Source organism: Chroicocephalus ridibundus, chromosome 1, assembly GCF_963924245.1.
Source record: "Chroicocephalus ridibundus chromosome 1, bChrRid1.1, whole genome shotgun sequence".
NCBI lineage: Eukaryota > Metazoa > Chordata > Aves > Charadriiformes > Laridae > Chroicocephalus > Chroicocephalus ridibundus.
In genome coordinates this window covers 132,536,927-132,556,653 of record NC_086284.1, presented here as the reverse complement: position 1 = coordinate 132,556,653, position 19,727 = coordinate 132,536,927, and the positions used below count along the sequence as shown (strand labels likewise).

Genomic DNA, 19,727 nt, shown 5'->3' with positions numbered 1-19,727 from the left:
TAATGATGTGGAGCTTTAAAGTTGCAGGTACTTGCATACAGACATGCCCATTCTCATGCACAACCGTGTGATGAAACTTCTACTTTGTATTTTGTCACACTAGAACTGTCTTGTGCACCAGTACTGCTTTCATGCCTCTCCCATTCTCTTATCTCGCATGCCATGCAAATGGTCAGTTTAATCTGTGATGTCTGCAGGCTCTGTTTTGGGATGCTGTATGCTGGGAGGAAGGGAGAATTGTCAATGAAGTCACATTGTGGTTGTGTTTATTACCTAGTAGAGCCTCAAGGCTGCAATGCAGTGTAATATCTCTTTATCTCTTTCTTAACACGTGACCAAATATAGCTGTTGTCTCTTTTATGAGGGATTTTTGTCTGGCATTTTCAGTGTCATATAACGTAATATACTGCTGCTTCATACATATGGAAGAATGAAATTTTGAGGTGTATGTTGGTTAACGGGCAAGATGTGTCCAAGGGAACAACTCAAGGATTCAGTTGGGACACTTAGTGAGCTGAATTTTAACTTGCCAATGGACTACTTGGTTTCTACCACCTTCTTGAGCGTGTCCCGTTGGCTGGCTTGCTGCGCAGCCCGTCTCAGCCTTCTGCTACCAGATAGACCAGATAAACCGCCAGGACAAAGTGGTCTGGGACAAAGTTGCTGAGCCAGCTGCCAACTGCCCACTGCCGCAGCGTGGGAAGCTCCTCGCTGCAGATCTCTGTGTTGCTAAGCAATGGGGATCTGACAGTGCATTTCTCCATCCTGCCAGAGAGCAGGAGCAGCGATGCTTCTGAGCCCCACAGAGAAAATACATTTGTCAGACCGCAAGGGCGTGAGGCTGTTGTGAGAAGGAGCTGAGTCAGGCAAAGGAGTCCGGTTTTCCAATATCTTTGGCAAGTACAGCATAGCTTGGGAGAGTAATGTGATTTCTTTGTCCGGTTTGTGGTCCAGAAAGCAAGAAGTGGAATATTTCTTGTAAGCACGACAAGAAAATGCTTTAACGGATGTTTGTTGGTTTTTTTAAATTACACGGGGAAATAATCATTAGTTGATTAGACATTTTTGACATCTGTCATTGTATCAGTTATTGGTCTGCCTGAGTTGCGCTGACAGCCGGCTGAATATGAGCCAGCAGTGTGCCCAGGTGGCCAAGAAGGCCAACAGCATCCTGGCCTGTATCAAGAATAGTGTGGTGAGCCGGACTAGGGAAGTGATCATCCCCCTGTACTCGGCACTGGTGAGGCCCCACCTCGAGTACTGCGTTCAGTTTTGGGCCCCTCGCTACAGGAGGGACATTGAGGTGTTGGAGCGTGTCCAGAGAAGGGCTACAAAGCTGGTGAGGGGCCTGGAGGACAAACCTTATGAGGAACGACTGAGGGAGCTGGGGTTGTTTAGCCTGGAGAAGAGGAGGCTGAGGGGAGACCTTATCACCCTCTACAACTACCTGAAAGGAGGTTGTAGAGGGATGGGGGCTGACCTCTTCTCCCTGGTGACAAGTGATAGGACGAGGGGAAACGGGTTCAAGTTACGTCAGGGGAGGTTTAGATTAGATATTAGGAGACATTTTTACACTGAAAGGGTTATTAAACATTGGAATAGACTGCCCAGGGAGGTGGTGGATTCACCATCTCTGGAGGTGTTTAAAAAAAGGGTAGATGGGGCACTGAGGGACATGGTTTAGAAGTGGCTCTTGTCAGGGTAGGCTAAAGGTTGGACTCGATGATCTTAAAGGTCCCTTCCAACCTCAACAATTCTATGATTCTATGATTCTATGACAGTATTTACCTGATCTCATCTGATCAGTTGTTGTTTACTTTAGAAACTCACATAATTGAGGGGTGTCAGAGTTCATGGGCATTTTGTTTTTCTGTTTTTTTTTTTTTTTTTTAGCTACCAAATAACCTGTAAATTTCTAAACATTATGGAGACAAACACTTTTACTGGGAAGAAACTAAATCTTATACCCTAAAGTAAAGACTGAGGGATGAGCTTTTCAAAATATGACTAAAAACTTCTGGCGTCTTCTCATTGTAAAACCCTAATGAAGAGATAGACAGCGGAAACAACTTCTGCTCAGCATCCTTTTTCTGTGTATGTTTGCAGCCTCTGAATCCATGTGGATGATAAATGAAAACAAAAAAGGAATATGAGGTATATGGGCAAACAAATATGTTCTTGGCTTCTTGTTATTTTGATGAAAAAAAACCAACCCAATTTGATGAGTGGTAGTTGTTATCTTAACTATATGTGCACAAGTAATCTACCCATCATTGCCTTTTTCTATGACAAATGAAAGGGAAAAGAAAATCCATTCATGCTAACTTGTAAAGAGAGGTAATTTCATGACGCAAATTTGAGCCCAATCTCTGTATTTCAGGTTCTGTTTGATTTTAAGGTAAATTAAACTGGCCTTAGGACAGTTAGGACAGAGGACACAGCAGCTGTGTCCTCTGCAAAATCAGTAATGAGTGACTACACTGGGACAATGTTAAATATTATATGTATATTGAATAAATATTTTTTTGCCAGTAACACAAATTTTGTAAAGGTAAAATTTTAAGAAAGAACATAACTCTGGAGAGTTGCTGGCAGAATTTGGAATTAGAACAGTGTTCTGGTAATGCAAGAAAAGTTCCTTCAGGTCAGACGGAAGATCAAATGTGATCATTACTCATCCTCCAAAAATTGCTCACAGCAGGTACCTAGGGAAGAAATGTAAAAGCAGGAAAAGTCTGTATCGAGTGAGTGATTCTCAGAGTACTCTCTAGGCTTATAAAAGTTTGTGCAGTGTTAGTGCTTCTGCGGTCGGAGGCAGCAAGTTTTACTTAATCACTTGTAGTTTATTTTTCTATGATTTTGTCCAATTTGTTTGAGTCTAAGCCTGTGCTCTTAAGTTTGCGTATTACAAGTGGGCACCGCTCGTTATGAGTGGTTCCATAGTTTGCTTCCATGTTCTGCAGAAAACTTCGTGGTTTTGAAGTCTGTTCGCTGTCTTGGGTGACTAGTTTTGGTATTGAAAAAAACAAACCCATTATTCGTCTTTTCCTTGCCATTTGTGAGTTTGTAGATCTGTAAATGCGCTCAGTTGTGTGCCTGTCTGTCGTGGAGAGTCTTGGTCTGTTAAGTCGTTTGTCATACATACGTTTTTTCATACCCTATACATTATCTTCTTTCTTTGTATCTTTTAAAGTTTTTTTGTTTTTTTGGTTTTTTTTGAGAGAGAAAGACTAAAACTTCTGTTCTCATTTTGTTCACTGTTCCTTTCCTAATAATTGTATTTTGCATCTTTTAGGCTCCTTACAGAGTCTAGAAACTCACCATAGGATGGCTTTTCTGCAGTAGCATTCCTTTTCAAAATCTTCATCCGGTATCTCTGATAGATTTATAAATATGACGATTTATAAATATTTCCAAATGATTCTATAAATAAGCAAGTGCCTGAGCATTCATCTCTGTAGGATCCCACTCATGGTTTCTCCTCACAGTGATAATTGGTTGTTCATGCCTATCCCATTTCCTATCTTTTAAACAATTATTCGTCTGTGCGAGAACAATTTTCTCTTATCCTGTGGCAGGTTGTCCCTTAAGTGTTTGTTAAGGGATGTTCTGGCACACCTTCTGTATATATTCTCTGTCCGTCTGCAAGTTCACTTCTTACAGACTGTACCATTGATGCTAAGATAAGACTTCCCCTTACAAAATCTCTGACTTTTCCTCAGTTTGTCTAATTTAAAGCTGCCCTCTGATGCTGCTAATTGGGCAAATAGTGTTTTGTAAACACTATTTTGCTTCACTGCAGTAGATGTGGTGTTTATTCAGAGTATGGTTGTTCTCTAAAACTTGCAAATGTGTGCAGGCAGGAAGCAATCTGGCTCTACATTCCCTCTTAACTGTTTTACAGTACTGATGCCATAGATAAAGACAACTGTGGTTAGCTAAGAATATTTTTTGAATGCTATAGCTATTTCATCCAACTGTCACAAGTGTGTCTGCATATCAGGGAAGATTCACCATGAGCAGCTGTAGTCTTCTCTTTTTTTTTTTTTTTTAATAATACAGTATTCCCACTGAATTCTTCTCACCCAGTTTGTGTTAGCTCATGTACAACACATTTAGGTCAGTTGTTCTCAGTGGCTTTTTTTACATGTTTCTGAACTGATGATGTTAAATCCTATGGCACTATTCAGAAGATTGAAAGACCTACTTTTACAAGAAAAAAAAATGCAGAGATGGGAAGTGGAATTAGATAAACACACCTTATATCTGTAACCTGCCTTACAGAATAGTGAGGTAAATATCTACATCAAATGGTAATGAAGAGATTACGTCATTAGAGTTCAGGGCTCAGGCTCAAATTGAGAATTTTTATTCCCTCTAATAGCATTGTATTCTGTTTTTCTCTTATATACCAGATGGTTTGCTCTGAAGAAAAAAAAAAATATACTTGTTTCCCGTTGGGGATCTTTGCACTTCTGTTTGTTTTGATTTGGGAATTATTTAGGTTGTTGGAACACTATTCCTTAATTTAAACTTGTTTCGTAGCATATAAAATTAATAACAGAAGGTGTAATAAGGAAATGAAATCAAGGCTATGCTGTCTATTTTGGAATGTGTTAAAATACGAAGTAAATGGGCAAGACAACTAAACAAGGATACTGAGCTCTAAAACTAAATACGGTAAGGACAACAACATGGACTGTGTACCAAGTGGTGTGCAGGTGCACTTTGTTGGCATCTGAAGCCAGCAGATGTATGAGGCAGCTGTAATTCAGAAGCAGTTCAGCCACGCGAGCGCAGCACGGTGCGTGTGCCTCGTACGCTTTGTCTTCTCTTGGAGGTTGTTCACTCCAGTTTTGCACCATTCTGATGAAGTTCTATGGCTACCAAACTGAAATTAGCTCCTCTTCAGCTGTCTTAAAGACAATTTAGAACATAGGTTGGACCAAAATGTGTGGAAATGGCCCGAGCTCTTGATTATCTAAAGGTGGAAAAGCTTAGGTGACATGATAGCTGTTAGAGGTATGCTGGGGTTTTGTGTTTTGTTTTTTTTTTTCCCAGTTATTTTCCGACTGCCTAGATGGCAAAGAAAGAAGTTTAACTTACACTTATCTGTAAGAAACTGTTATCTTTACTGTCTTGGAAGATCAGTACTTAGCTTGCTTCCTGCATGAGATTTCTGCACTCAGGTCACACAGCCATACTCAAATCCAGATAACATCGTGCTCTCTTCTTTACTGTTAAGTACTAATCTTGCTTTGCCTGCTGCCGGGTTTAAGTGATTGCTGCCTGTCCTTAGGCTGTGCATACTTCTCAGCCATCATTTGCAGGTGCTCTTCCCTTCAGTCTTCCACTTCCTGATTTCTCAAAATGGAGTTGCTCCACATCTGTATTTTTCGTTTGCTTTGATTGACTGCTTCATGTGCGTAGTGACTGCCATCACCATTCACTTCTTGCCTGTTATTCTTGCCTCCCTTCTGATACGCTGCTGTCCCCTCCTTTGTACTCAATTTAATGCCATCTCCTCTCCCTCGTTCCTTTCCTACTCTGAAGCTCATCCTAATCTTTGTCTCCTGACATTTGGGCCTTTTGGTTATCACTAGGTCTTAAGCTTCCACTAACTCAGATCATAATTCCAGTATTAATCTTAATTGTGGTCTGCACGCTGTCCGCTCTTTCCTCCTCCTATCTACAGTAATTCGGTTTTGTGTTTGCGCTTAAAAACAAAATAACAAAAAAGGAGAGGACTGGAAAGAAACATAGAAAATCGAAACAGTCTGGTATTAATATGCTAAGCCCTTTTCAAATCTAGTTTTGAGGACGTTCAGGCTTTGTAGTAGAGGGACTGCATTCAACTCTTGCGTGTGTGAATTTTGAATTAAGCAGAAGGGCTGTGTAGGATTTAGTCGGAGAGCAAAGTGAAGCAATCAAGTGAAGAGCAGAGAAGAGGAAGGTTTACTGTTGTTCAAATTCTTAGACAAAGCTTTTAAATTTGGGTCTTAAGGACATAGCTATTTAAGCAGCAGCTTGTTGATTAATAACATCTGCCTGCAGGTCTACTTTTTAATAGATTCAAAGACTAGCATACCTTTAGTCCTTCACTCCCATTGCTACTTCATTTATAAAATTAAGGCAGGCATTACAATTTATTATTTAATGTTATTTATATGCTAAAATACTGTCTGGTACCAAAGATTAGGCACTCCTTTTCATGTCATCTATTATGAGCAATTTAACAGAACTAAGCAATCAACATGCTTAGGTTTTTGTTCTGCTTTTTTAATTAGCCTAAAATGTTAAAGGCAATTGGTTTCTTCATGGGTACTTAAAGGCTTATTCATTGTATTTTATGGCTGAGCTGAAATCATACGTTGCAGTTTTGTATGAAATGTATGGTTTCGTTGACTAATTTTGAGGCACTTGTTTTCACAGTGGAATTAAATTCTGTTGTTCAAAAGTTTAATTCATTTTCTTAAACGTTATCTTGTTCCTTGTGAGTCATTAAGATATTTTACAAGTGGTATGCTTCAGTAGTGGCAGCTTTATTGCCAGAGCCTCATTAGAGATACAAAAAACTGGGTTGATAATTGTTTGCTTTTAATTTTCATGTTACACGTTTTTTCTACCATGTCTGTAATTGTCTAACACATTAAGAAATCCTGTTGCTACAGTCTGAAAACTTGAATTCTTTCAGTTTTTTTCAGTAGAAATTGCTGTACTTTCCCTAGATCTGTACAGTCTTGCCTAGTCTGCATTTTTCAGCTGCTCTGAAGTTGGGCAGGCAGGAATATCAATAACAAGAATATTTATTTTTTTAAGACTGTAATAACTCTGTGTTTAATGTCAGGCTGAGTTTATCAGGGAGGCATTTTTGCTCCGTTGCTAGGGATTAAAACACCTGCCTATGTGAAAAATAACTCATCTTCTAGGTTCAAAGTGTGCCAGGGTATACTTCCTTGAGGAGGCTTTACAATCTCCTCTTTCATTTCTGGGATCACGGTGAAGGAATAGGAAAAATCTGCTCTATGCTTGGGCGCACCCCAATTGGCGGGTTACTCTGGCAGTAGTGCGGGACCGCTCTGAAGTTCAGGTCATCTGCCAGAGCAGAAAATTAACTTAGGAATTAAGTAAAATTATCCCCTTGAGACTTTGGTCCTCGTAGATTCCTTTTGCAAGTTGATCCTCCCTTCACCCCCAATTAAACACACAACTAATGAAAGATGTTCTGCACCAGTAGGAGCAGGTTCTGCCCTGAAAAACAAAACAAAAAAAAACCCTGGATGTGGGTGGCTATGAAACCAATACTATTTTTGGCACATGAGGTTCTTGTGAATCTTACGGTTTTGTCCATCAGTAGGATCATCCCACTGGCTGTGCTGTTTTGAGAGTGAAAGCCATTTCCTTACATCCAGATCGCTAGTCTCTACACATAACTAACTATAGATTCCAGCTTTCTAGTGCTTAAGAAGAGAAGTTGGCTTTCTGGATTACAAAATAACTTATTTCCATAGCAGGGATGTCTTGACGCAGAGATACTTGCTATTTGTATGATATAGAGGCAGTTGTCTTCAATAATAGCCCAAATGCTTTTACTATATCCAACTGCTTGTTTTTCCTCAAGCAGTCTTGCCAATTCCTTTAGCTTTCATCAAAGCATAGCTGGTGGTAGTATCTGCAGGCTGTCCTTGTAGGCAAGAATAAGAGTCTGTATTAGACTGCTCTGTGTTTCTTTTCCCTGGTTTAGGAAATACTGAAACCCTACCTTGATTATAAAGGAACTGATGAGCATCCCACTTCTGTTCTGGGTCTTTGATCTGCTATCTTTTCTGCTTAATAATAAAGTATTTGCTTTTCAGTCTCTCCATAAGGTAGAAGGGTAAGAATGGTTCCATGTGCCTATTGTATATCCCTCTCCTTGGAGGCAGAGTGGCCTCATGGTAATTTTTCCACCTGGGCTGGTTTCCTTGACTTTGTAGCACCCCTGCTCTGACCTAGTGTGCATCTTGATGATCCATTTGAATAGACTGTATTTCCTTCAGGTTACTCCTGTAACTGGTCTCTGGATAGATGCCGAGCGTGTTGTAAGACATCAACACACTTGTAACACAAGAGTGATAGAGCACAGACAGAGGGTGAAAGGGAAAGAAGGAAAATTCTCTCCCCGGCGAGGCAGGGGAGAGAATAGGAAGCACAAAAGCAAGAAAACCCATGGGTTGAGATAAAGATAGTTCAATAAGCGAAAGAAAGGGGTGAGAGGGGGGAAATAATGCAAAGGCAATCACTTGCCACCTCCCACAAGCAGACTGAAGCCCAGCTGGTCCCCAGGGGGTGGCTACCGGCCAGACTAACCCACACACACACTCAGCTTTTATCGTTGAGCGTGACATTATATGGTATGGAGTATCACTTGGGTCAGTTTGGGTCAGTAGTCATGGCTGTGTCCCCTCCCAGCCTCTTGCCCACCCCGACTTACTCACTATGGGGGGGGGCGGGGAGGGGGAAGAGTGCCTTGATGCTGTGCGAGCACTGCTCTGGAATAGCCAAAACTCTGGTGTGTTATCAAGACTTTTATTCACAAATCCAGAACACAGCGCTGTACAGGCTGCTGTGAAGAAATTTAACTCCATCCCAGCCAGACATAGTCCACCTGCGCAGCCCTCAACTTGGGCTAACGAAAGCCCCCCATGGAAGTGTTTTTCAGGAGAAATGAGATTTGTGTGTGGTGTGTACCTGTTGAAAAAAGGAGTAGGTATGGGTGGCATGCCAAATAATCAGTTTCTGTGAAGCACCTATTTGATGATTACTTTTCAACTTGGAGTGCATGACTTCAGTTTGGTGGTGTAGAGTTTTAATTTGTCAACTTGTTCCTTGTTTACATAATGTGGCTGTGTCTCAAATTTTCAGAATCTTCTCTGATTGTAATTTATCTGTGCTAGTTCACATATTTTTAGTATGTCACTGCTCATAGTCTCTTCTGCTTCCACATAATAAATGCACCAGGCAACCCTGAAGCTGGTATCAGACTCTCTAAATCTCTGTATTTATGGTATAATGAAAACGGGCTATTTATTTTCTTCATATTCCTTTTGTCATGGAACACATGACAACGATCTGTCTCCCCATACTTTGATAGTCTCTTGTGAGACTTTAAAATGGTATAAATAAACCAGTTCTTCATCTAGCACTTTGGCATACTGAAAGAATTTTAGATAGGAAGACCATTTTTCTTTAAACGTCCCTGCTGTTTACAGTTAGTCATACGATTTGCTAGATATTTCAGACTCTAGATTTATGTGCTACAAAGTGAAGAAATTATTTGTCTAATCTCAGGAAAGTGAAGTCTACCTAAATATAAATCTGATTTACTATTTTGCAGTCCTTTGGAATAATAGCCTTGCTTAAGGAGAGCGTGCACGATTTTGTTAATAGTTCAGCTATTTCACTGCTAAATTTCTTCATTAGCTCATGATGGATGTTCTGTTTTATTTAGAAGAATGAGCATTGCATTCATTAGGCAAACTTCATTAAATTTGGAGCTCAATCAACTAGAACTATAATTATATGGAAAGGAAACTTCCTAATCTGACATTTGTAAAACTGAGCCCTTTTGGAATCAGTTATTATCTTATGCAACATGACCAACCGAGTCTTTGTATTGAACAGAGGCAGACCCTGGGAGGAGTGCCTTCAGCTAGGAGAAGTGTTATTTTCTATTATAATTTAATTGTTTTATAGCCTTTTTCACCACAATGAGGCAGCTGCTCTCTCTGTATCCTGAGAAATAATAGAGCAGACTGGTTGAGGTGGTAGTAAGCAGTGTGTGCTCCTCTAAACTATTATCTCATTCTTTAGAGTTACTTTATTACTTTTCAAATGACACCTTCTGCAGTTTAAATCTGGGAAGACTATCCTATTGTCCTTTAAGGCAAAATTTATGGATCTTAGCATGGCTGTGAAAGGAAAAAAAACATACTCTATTATGAATGGAAAATTATTTCTCTTTGTGGCTTTAGGCTTGAATGGTTTGTATCAGTGTCAGGAGAGGGAAGTACAGCTGCCTGTCCATTGTAGTCTGTGTTCCCTATAACACCATGTGTGACCCTAACGCAGGCCGGTGTGATCTTTGGACACTTGCTGTTTCTTCCTGCTTCACATTTCAGCTGCTGCCTTGCTGGTAGTGCAGTGCATTTTAAGGTGGGGCAAGACAGCTACGACAACATCATTGCCTGCTCTGGTTAGTCTGTGAGCCTCAGCAGATAGAGAAGAATTCAGTGGACGCTGTTATTTAGGAACAAGCTAAGAATGACATAGAATCATAGAATGGGTTTGGGTTGGAAGGGACCTCAAAGATCGTCTAGTTCCAACCTCCCTGCAACACTTCCCGCTAGACCAGGTTGCTCAAAGCCCCATCCAACCCTAGCCTTGAACACTTCCAAGGATGGGGCCTCCACAGCTCCCCTGGGCAGCCTGTTCTAGTGTCTTAAAACCCTCATAGTGAAAAATTTATTCCTAATATCTAATCTAAATCAACCCTCTTCCAGTTTGAAGCCATTACCACTCGTCCTACCTCAACATGCCCTTGTAAAAAGTCCCTCTCCAGCTTTCTTATAAGCACCCTTTGGGTACTAGAAAGCTGCTATAAAGTCTCCCTGGAGTCTTCTCTTCTCCAGGCTGAACAACCCCAACGTACCCTCCACATAGTCCTCCAAGAAAGAAACTGAGAGCAATTAATTAATTTTAATCTCTAGTCCAACCTAGTGTAGCCCACAAATGGTTTTAAATTGTAGCTGTCTTGCAACATGGGGCAGCCATGGTGTTGTGTTATGTCTGTTGTCCTCTGTGTTGCATTATGTCCAGCTCTGCCCTCTGTTCTTGTAGGCACAAGACTTCTGGGTATGAACTCTGTATTTTGGACTCTTCCCCCTCAGTGCCCAGGAAGCGGGAATTAGCTTGCTTTGTGCTGCCTGATTAACATTAAAGGAAGAAGACTGGGTAGACAATCTGTTGCACAATATTGACTGTTATCCCTTGACCTCTTGGAAATGCGTTCAGCCGAAAAGGTTTGAAAAACAAAGGTTGTTCTTCTGAGTCTTCCTCAAGAAAGAAGTGCTGGTGTGCAGTTAGGGTTAGTTACCACATGTTTAAGAAGAAAAAGGAAAAATAAACGAAATTTGTTTGAAATACCCTACTTGTTCATAAGAAAGAAGAAAAATGAATGTATTATTATGGGTTAGGATATAAATGTTATCCTTAGGAGAACATGGTAAGAAATAGTTGAGCTCTCACATGGAGTCTAGAAAGTATAACCATACTGATCTGCGTCTCAGAAACAGGCATGCGTCACTGCTCAGGGAGGAGGAATGTGTGAGCTGGAGGGGCTTTGCTCAGTAGTGTTTTGTGGGTACTGCTCATGGGTCTAGGAAAGAAAGACATAAAGGATGAGAGAAAAGGGGCAAAAAGGCATCAGGAGGGAGGGCTTGTACAAACTACTGGAGCGTGGCCCAGACAAAAGCTTAAGAGTATGAGCCTTTAATTGATTCAAAAAATGTTCTGCAAGTGTGTTTTGTTGTGGGCTGCATTTATTTCTGTGGCTGCAGACAATGCTGGAGGATCTTGTGTGAAGCAGGTTGTCAGACAGACCTTATTGAAGACCTACTGGTTTAGGCGAGAGTTCTATATATGGGGTTGAGGGCTCACTTTTAACACTGAGGATGAAAGCAAATTTCCTGTCTGTATTTGCTGAAGTTGTAATGTTCAATCACTATGGATGCGTTAGGAAACCATCGACACTTTTGGTCGATTATGAAGAGAGGGCTGTTCCAGCAATACTAGCGTTGCCACTCTCAGTCCCTGTCTGGATGGGTTGGTGAAATGGCAAAAATAATCATGGGCTTTTGCATTTCCACGGCCCTTCTTTCATGGTTCTGTGCAGAAAACTATGAAAAAGGTTGTTTAAATTGGTATTTTTGAAGACTTTCTGCAAGGCTGTAAAGTAGATATTCTTGTGCCCAACACGTTTCTGTTCCACCTCCCCTGTGGACACTTGAATGTACTTCTGAGATATAGAAAACTGGATGATAGTATGGTGGTGTCTGAACTTTTTTGGGGTGGGGTGGGGGTGCACTCACAGCGATGGTACACCAGTCCATCCCAATGCAATGCATTCTCCTCACCCCGTGCCAATTATAGAGCATGAGAGTTTCCTGATGTGGTTATCACTGTGTTTAAGTTAGAAGGTTTTTATTTTTTTAAAACTATTACAAAAGGAGCTTTCAGGGTTTCCCAAGGCTATGCGTTCCTGTTTGTTCAAACGTATTGTGTATTTTTAAATGTTATCGATCTGGTTTAAATAAAAGCACAGAAATTTCTTTGAGTGTCGTAGCAGTATAACACATTCCAATTTAATGTCAGAAATACCTTGTCAGCTAATACTGAAGTTAGTCCTTGTGTCATGTCTGGTTTGCATAGTTTTGAAGTGATAAATTAGATAACTGTCACCTTATGCTTATGAAAAGGTGTGAAGTTAAGCCCATGGTCTAGCTCTGCTCAAAGGGACCTCCCTTCAGCACAAGCAATGGAATTTGTCACTTGGCTGAAGGTGTTAAACCTTACAGTACTTACACACCATGGTGAATTCATTTCCTGAGAGTTATAGGTGTGCTTGGTGGCCAATTTGTCAAAGGATATAATATCTTTTAATTAATCTTAAGAAAGATAGTGTGTCCCCATCTGTACTTGAATATGAATATAATGCCACTGACTTAAGGCTTTCCATATCGAGTTTAACTTAATTAAAATAGATGCACAGCTGTTTTTGAATAAATTAGTTGGTGATTACTTTGTCAGTGGCTGTTGTGTTTATATTATTCGGGGAAAGAAATCTCTGAAAATAGAATTAGCTCGTGTGTAAGTATCAGTCGTTTAGGTGTGTAAAAGAAATACAGTGGTGGTGATGGCTTGAGGCAAAAAAAACAATCTCTAAACATGTAAAAATCGAAATGAATGAATAGAAACAACCAAGCAGGAACGCCACACTGTAGAAATTCCATTAAGGATAAAAAGCGTGTTAAAGAAAACAAAATTGGCGTAACTTGTTAGGAGACTACTGCCATTAAATTGCTAATCACATAGTTTATTGTACTGCTCTATAGAATACTGGTAGGAACAGGGAAATTCAGCTACTTTCTTAGCGCGTAGGAAGTCTGATACACTCCGTGAAAACAAACCAACCCATGGTAGTTCTTACTTTCCTCTACAAAGACCTCTGCCTAATAAGGACACCACCTTAGGTTGGGGTGGCCGAAGGAGGGCAAGGCTATAAGGTGGTTACCGTGGTCAGTGGCTCACCACCTCTTCAGCCTGGCTCCCTCTACAGACCGATGAGTCACTCATCAGTCAACTCTAAACTGCTGCTCTTGCCAGGGAATGGCATTTTAGGGTAAAGCGCCATTGATTTTTATTTGGCTCTAAATGCTCCACTTTAAATGGTGTCAATTCAGGAATCCATTAGCACCTCATAGCGTGGGTCCCTGCAGGCAGAGATCTGAACGTTTTGGGGCTGGGGCTTTATTACTCAAGCCAAGCCAGGACATCCCTGCTCATCATTCCTGCTTTCAGTGACTAGGTAGCTTCCATAATTGCAAAACTTCAAAAGTTTCAGCAATATATGCTGGGAAATGCAAGACATTACTGCAAGTACCAATTGCTTTATCTTGCATGTGCTTTTTTTAACACTTCTGTCCTAGAATTCCTAATAGCTTTTTGAAGCTGAACATCTTTCTGTCCTTTTTTGTGTCAAAGTACAGTTGCTCATGTTCAAGTAAGGAAAGCAGATGAGAAGGATTTTTTTCTATCTTTAGTTTTCTTTTCTCCCCAGAAGCCAAACTGTGCCAGAGGACTGAGGGTTTGAAAGAAAAGTGTCATCCTTTTATGTGGCTGTTAATTCTTTGCTCATTTTGATTATTCTTTGTACTGTCATCTTTGTAGTAACTTTGCTTTGCTACTGCTTGGGTTATTTTCTCATGCTTGTGATGTTTAAGAAAAGTAATGAAATAATCACTTGTAATAAAAATCCTTCTTTTTCCATGTAGGAAACTCACAAATGGGTGCTACTATAGTAGATGCATTGGATACTCTTTATATCATGGGGCTTCACGATGAATTCAGAGAAGGACAAGAGTGGATTGACAAAAATCTTGATTTCAGTGTGGTAAGTAGAGCTTGCCCTAATATTTCTTTAGTCCTTTTCACAGTGTTCCTCTTGGGGTGAGACAGAAAAAGTCTTTCAGCTGGAACTTATAAAATTTAGGATTCAAAGTTTCAGAAGTTCAGATGTAAGCTTTAATGAACTTCTCCGTAACTTTATGTACTTTGAAAAAAAACCCGCCCCAACCCTTTCACACCTTAATTATAGGCAAAGATACATGTATATATTGTGTTTTCAAAGTACAAATTATAACTGGATAATGGAAGAAAGGGAGTGTGGTCAGTGAGACCCAACAGGGCCTCAGAAATGAATGAATGCAGAAAAATGAGGCTTTACTATCTAATAGTAGCTGGAAATAACTGAGCTGTGAAAGACAATTTCCCCCCAAACAATGGTGTATAAATTACATAACAATACAATCTCTTCTTCTCCCATGTCCCATGTTTTAACGTGAAGAATGCCACTTGATTTGTCTTACTTTGCCTACAGGTTCTGAATCTATCAGAATTTCCCAGCTGGTCATACAGCAACTCACATCTAGGCATTCTTTGTGTGCGCAGTTTGGAAGCATTAAATGGAAGAAATGGCTCTATTTTATCCTTGTTCGTTAGTGTTCTTATTACTTATTTTGGGACTGTGTTTCTGACTGTGACAGAATTTGTATTTCAATCCTTGGACTTACACTATGGTTCCAAAAAGTTGTTTTTTTTTAGTAATGCACAAAATGAAATGTAGGTATACAGTCAGAATTGAGCAGATGCTTATTGATGTTTTTATACTATATATACTATTGTAATGTTATATATTATATCCTACATTTCAGAAATTATTTGATTTTTTTTTCTTCTTGTTTTATACATTGACTATGTGGCAAACATCAACGAAATTCTACTCTCTGCTTTTTACAGTTAGTGCCAGATAATTATTCAGTCTAAAACTGGAGACCCTAAATGTATCAGAGACAGTAGAGATATCATGGTACCATCATGAGGGTGAACTAAATTAGTCCCATAACTTCTGTCTGATCTGAGACAATCTCAATATAAATTTGCAGAATTAATCTAGGATTTGGGTGGAAGAATTTTACACGACCCACTGAAATTCAATTACAAATTCCTATGTATCAAAAAACATTTCTGAACATTAATGAGTTGTCTTAGATCTATCAGACTTGAGTGATTTCCTTATATGGTTTGAAGTTTATAAATAAATAAGTACATAAGTATGTTCCTCTTGGATTCTTTTACTGGGAAATAAAGTCCTTGGTTTCACTCTACACTGTGCCATTGCTTGTGTGATTCACGACTTTCATAGGTATTGGGTGGAATTGTGCACTTGTGTTATTGATATTTTTCTCATGTCACCTGTATGTGAATAAAAATACATCTTTTACTAAAGTAGTAGTATTTCAAATATTTCAATACTCTCACTTCACTGAAGCAGGAGTATTTCAAACTTTTAGACTTCTAATCATCAGTGCTATTTGAGGAAATCTTTTTAAGTATGGATCTAGGTACTGAAACAGTACAAACCCGTGGATATGTATTGGTTTAGGATATGTACTTCTCTCTGCCTGGATGATTTTTTTTTTTCTTCTTTGATTAGGGAGTTGTTTAATTATATACTCTTTTCTTCCTGTTCTAGAATTCCGAAGTGTCTGTTTTTGAGGTCAATATTCGCTTCATTGGTGGTCTTCTAGCAGCATACTACCTTTCAGGACAAGAGGTAAGGAGATTGGAAGGTGTCTGTGAAATTTAATGTACTCTAGCAAATGTTGCATATAAAGAATTTTCTAGAATCTTGGTTTCTCAGTAGTTTGCAAACTAATTTTACAGCAGCAAGTTGTGCAAAGTAACCAAATTCTTACAGTATGCAGTCTTTAAAGCTTGTTTCTGTGCAGGTCTTGGTCAATTTAGGACCCTTTGTTAGAGCTTTGGAGTGCAGCTTTTATCAAGATGTTTTCAATAGATATCCACTCAAATAAACAGCAGCCTGAAATGTCAAGTCACTAGCTTCTCATGCCAACAATAACTTGTTTTGATATTCTGTAACTCCATGAAGGTTTTGTCACTTGTCCTTCAAGGCTGTAGGTTTGCTTCACAAAAGCGCTATGCAGTCTTCTCAGTCACAAACTGAGAAGCATCAAGCCTATTTCATCCCACTTCTGGAACTTCTATTAAAAAAGATCGGAGACTTATACTTCTGAGTACTTATCCAAAGGCATGCTTAGATTGAAAGGATGCATATACCCAAAGACTTGCAACGATGGATGACTTTGGTCTAGCAGTAACACTGTTGTGACCTCTTACTTCACATAATTGAACAAGGCTGGAGCCGGACCCAACCTACAGATTAAGTTGTAGCTCTTTTCATGTCTTATCAGCTAGCTGTCTTTTGATCTGTTGCCTATGGCTTTGATTTGTTTGCTTTTATCTTTTTTTTTTTTATATGGCCCTTCTGTAGTCCACTACCTAAAACATTAGACTTCCAGACGTATTTCATGGCTTAAGGTTTGATACACTTTCAGGTGTTTATATAGATCTTCCCCCTCTGTTAGGGGAATACCACATACATATCAATGAGTTATCAGGGATTTTAAGCCCGCAGCCCTAAAATTAAGCAGGTGAAACCCCATATTTGTTGGCTGTTTAGGTCTTTGACATCATCCTGGGATCTGTGAATTTTCTCTTGTAGGAGTGTCTTCTCTTTGGAAGAAGAGCTTAGTGGCAAAGCACAAATTTAGTGTCTATCTCAAACGAAATTGCTAGTTTTATTTTTTCATCGAGTACTACTGCTTTGCCTTCTTTACTGTCCACGCTCTGCAAGCCCCCCATCTGCAGAGGGTTCATCTGCAAGCAGCCCCTCCTGCTGCACTGATTTATGTGGTCTGTATTGGAGGCCCAAAGGAAAGGAGAATCACAGAATTTTGCCCCTCTTTTTCCTTTGTGGCAACTGAAGAGCTGAGCTTGCGTTTGTGGCAGTGAGCCTTTCTTTGCCTCCAGAACCTGTCAGGCTTAGGTCTTCCATCAGTTTCCTCACAGCTCAGTTAGGATTTTACCCTCAGGGAGTGATCCTATCCCCCAGTGTTCCAAGTCAGCCTTTTAAATTGATTGCTGTGGCACCTCTTCAGGAAGACAACCTTTGTAGCAGCTGTCACTTGTCTTAAAGTAGTGGTGAAATTCAAGCCCTGTTAGTTTACACTTCTGTCCTGACAAAAGATGGCATAAAAATCATGGAATGATCAGTCCAAATGTTAACTTAAGGCAGTTTCTGAATTTCATCTAGGTCAGCATTATTAACCTACCAGTTCTCTTTTGAAGGCCCCCAGAAGAGAAGCTTTCTTCTGCTGTCAAACATAAGCAAGGAAAACTGCTTATGTTTTTATTTCTGTAGCAAAGGAGTTTCATGGAGAGCAGTCTGAGCTGCATGTGCTTTTCGACTTGTGCCAAGGAGCAGCTAAAGTAGCTAAGCTGGAACCATGTTGAGGGAGGTCGTCCTCCCCCTCTACTCTGCCTTGGTGAGGCCGCACCTGGAGTACTGTGTCCGGTTCTGGGCTCCCCGGTTCAAGAAGGACAGGGAACTGCTGGAGAGGGGCCAGCAAAGGGCTAAGAAGATGATCAGGGGATTGGAACACCTCTCTTATGAAGAAAGGCTGAGGGATTTGGGTCTCTTCAGTCTGGAAAAAAGACGACTGAAGGGGGACCTTATCAACACCTACAAATACTTAAAGGGTGGGTGTCAGGAGGATGGGGCCAGGCTCTTTTCAGTGGTGCCCGGGGACAGGACAAGAGGTAATGGGCACAAATTTGAACATAGGAAGTTCCACCTAAACATGAGGAAGAACAACTTTGCTTTGAGGGTGGCAGAGCACTGGAACAGGCTGCCCATGGAGGTGGTGGAGTCTCCGTCTCTGGAGACATTCAAAACCCGCCTGGACGCGTTCCTGTGCAACCTGCTCTAAGGTGACCCTGCTCTGGCAGGGGGGTTGGACTAGATGATCTCCAGAGGTCCCTTCCAACCCTGCCATTCTGTGATTAGGAGTAGTCATGGTAGTTCCTACTGTAGTGCAAGTGACCTCAGCAGCATATTGAAGGATGCTTCTTTTCCAGAAATCTGTAGTTCTGTTGCTTGGAGGTCAGATCACATTAAGTACTATGTGATCACTGAAGCCTTCAAGCATTGAGTAGAACAGTCCCACATCATCTTTTCAGCTAGGAATGTTGATCCTGTCTCTAGACAACTTACTCAGACTGGAGCGTGCTCCTTGAAGTCATCTACCATGAATATGAAAAACCTTAGAAAGAGCAATGATCACTCATGGGTAGCTGGGTTGTTTGTATAGATCGATACCACATCTGTGTACAAGTACCTTACAAGAACTTTTTTGCCCCAATACGCAGATGGATGCAGCTGAATACTGCCAAAACACATGCTTTGTGTGCATTTTTAAAGTTGAGTATCTCTTTTCGTTTCAGTTGTTTCTAAGAATTTGGTAAAGTCAGAACAAGCTTTTTTGCTTAAGGAGCTTTTATTTCTTTCCTTCTTAGAAAGCTTTTACCCTCTGTGTTTCCTAAATTTTGGCCACTGGGCTGACTCTTGTTTTTAAAAATATTTTTATGGCATTGGTCTCTCCAGTGGACTTGAAATGCTTCTTAACTTGTGATAGAAGATTGTAAACGCTTTTTAACTTGTGGTAGAAGATTATTCCTGTCACGTGTTCATATGTATTATTTTTATTTTCCAAAAGAACTCCTAAAAAAAGTGTTCAGACTGCATTTCTTTCAAAATAGTGTGGCAGGTAGGACAGCTTCTGCTACCCGAAAGACTACTTCATCTGCCAGGTTGGTTTCTCCACAATTTGTCAGTCCGGATAAGACAAGCAAGGGAACTTGAGGCTTTTCAGTTACTGAGCCCAGGAGTGAAATACCTACCTTTGATGAGAACTCCTTGGGAGTTGGAAACAGGTTTGTTTTGAGATGTGATTTCCAATCTGGTCTTCTCCCTTCTGTTCCCAGGAAGGGAAGGTATTACTTGGCTCAGGATTGGGGCATACTTAATTTATTTTTTTGCTGCATTCAGACATGTGAAGAGACACTTCTTAGCCGCTGCTAAGACAGGGAAGCCTGATCCCAAGGGTCTGGATATTTTGCCTGATCAAGTAGTGAATGTGCACATGGGCTTATGCCTCTAAGGGAGTTTCTATCCTACTGATAGGTATCCTTCCTTTGTTCTTCAAGCTCTCATTTACTTGCTTATATTGCTTTCTCATGACTTCTTGATATTTCAGTCCCCATCTCCCTTCCTCCGAGCCTCTAATTTTGTAAGACTGTTGCTAGATACTTGTTTAGAAGGTTATTATGCGAATTTCCATAATTTTGCATGTCTTGTTTGATGTATTGAAAAATAGGTCCAATACAAGGAACGGGGCTGCTTGGAATTAATTCTGGTTTTTCTTTTTTATATAAATTCTGCTTAGGTCAGCAATGTGAGTTACTGCTGTTTGGTGAAAGTTATAAAAAAC

General features: G+C 40.2%; 1 protein-coding gene across 2 annotated transcripts in view; it reads left to right on the top strand.

Moving 5' to 3' along the window:
• Positions 1-19,727, top strand: part of MAN1A2 (mannosidase alpha class 1A member 2) — a 139,221-nt gene that overhangs the window by 51,691 nt on the left and 67,803 nt on the right. For both annotated transcript variants that reach the window (XR_010073388.1, XM_063353067.1), the window contains exons 4-5: positions 14,091-14,209; positions 15,851-15,931. Coding sequence is in view for 1 of the 2 variants with exons in the window: in XM_063353067.1 (XP_063209137.1) it covers positions 14,091-14,209; positions 15,851-15,931 (200 nt within the window). In the remaining variant the exon portion in view is untranslated. The remainder of the gene's footprint in view (positions 1-14,090; positions 14,210-15,850; positions 15,932-19,727) is intronic.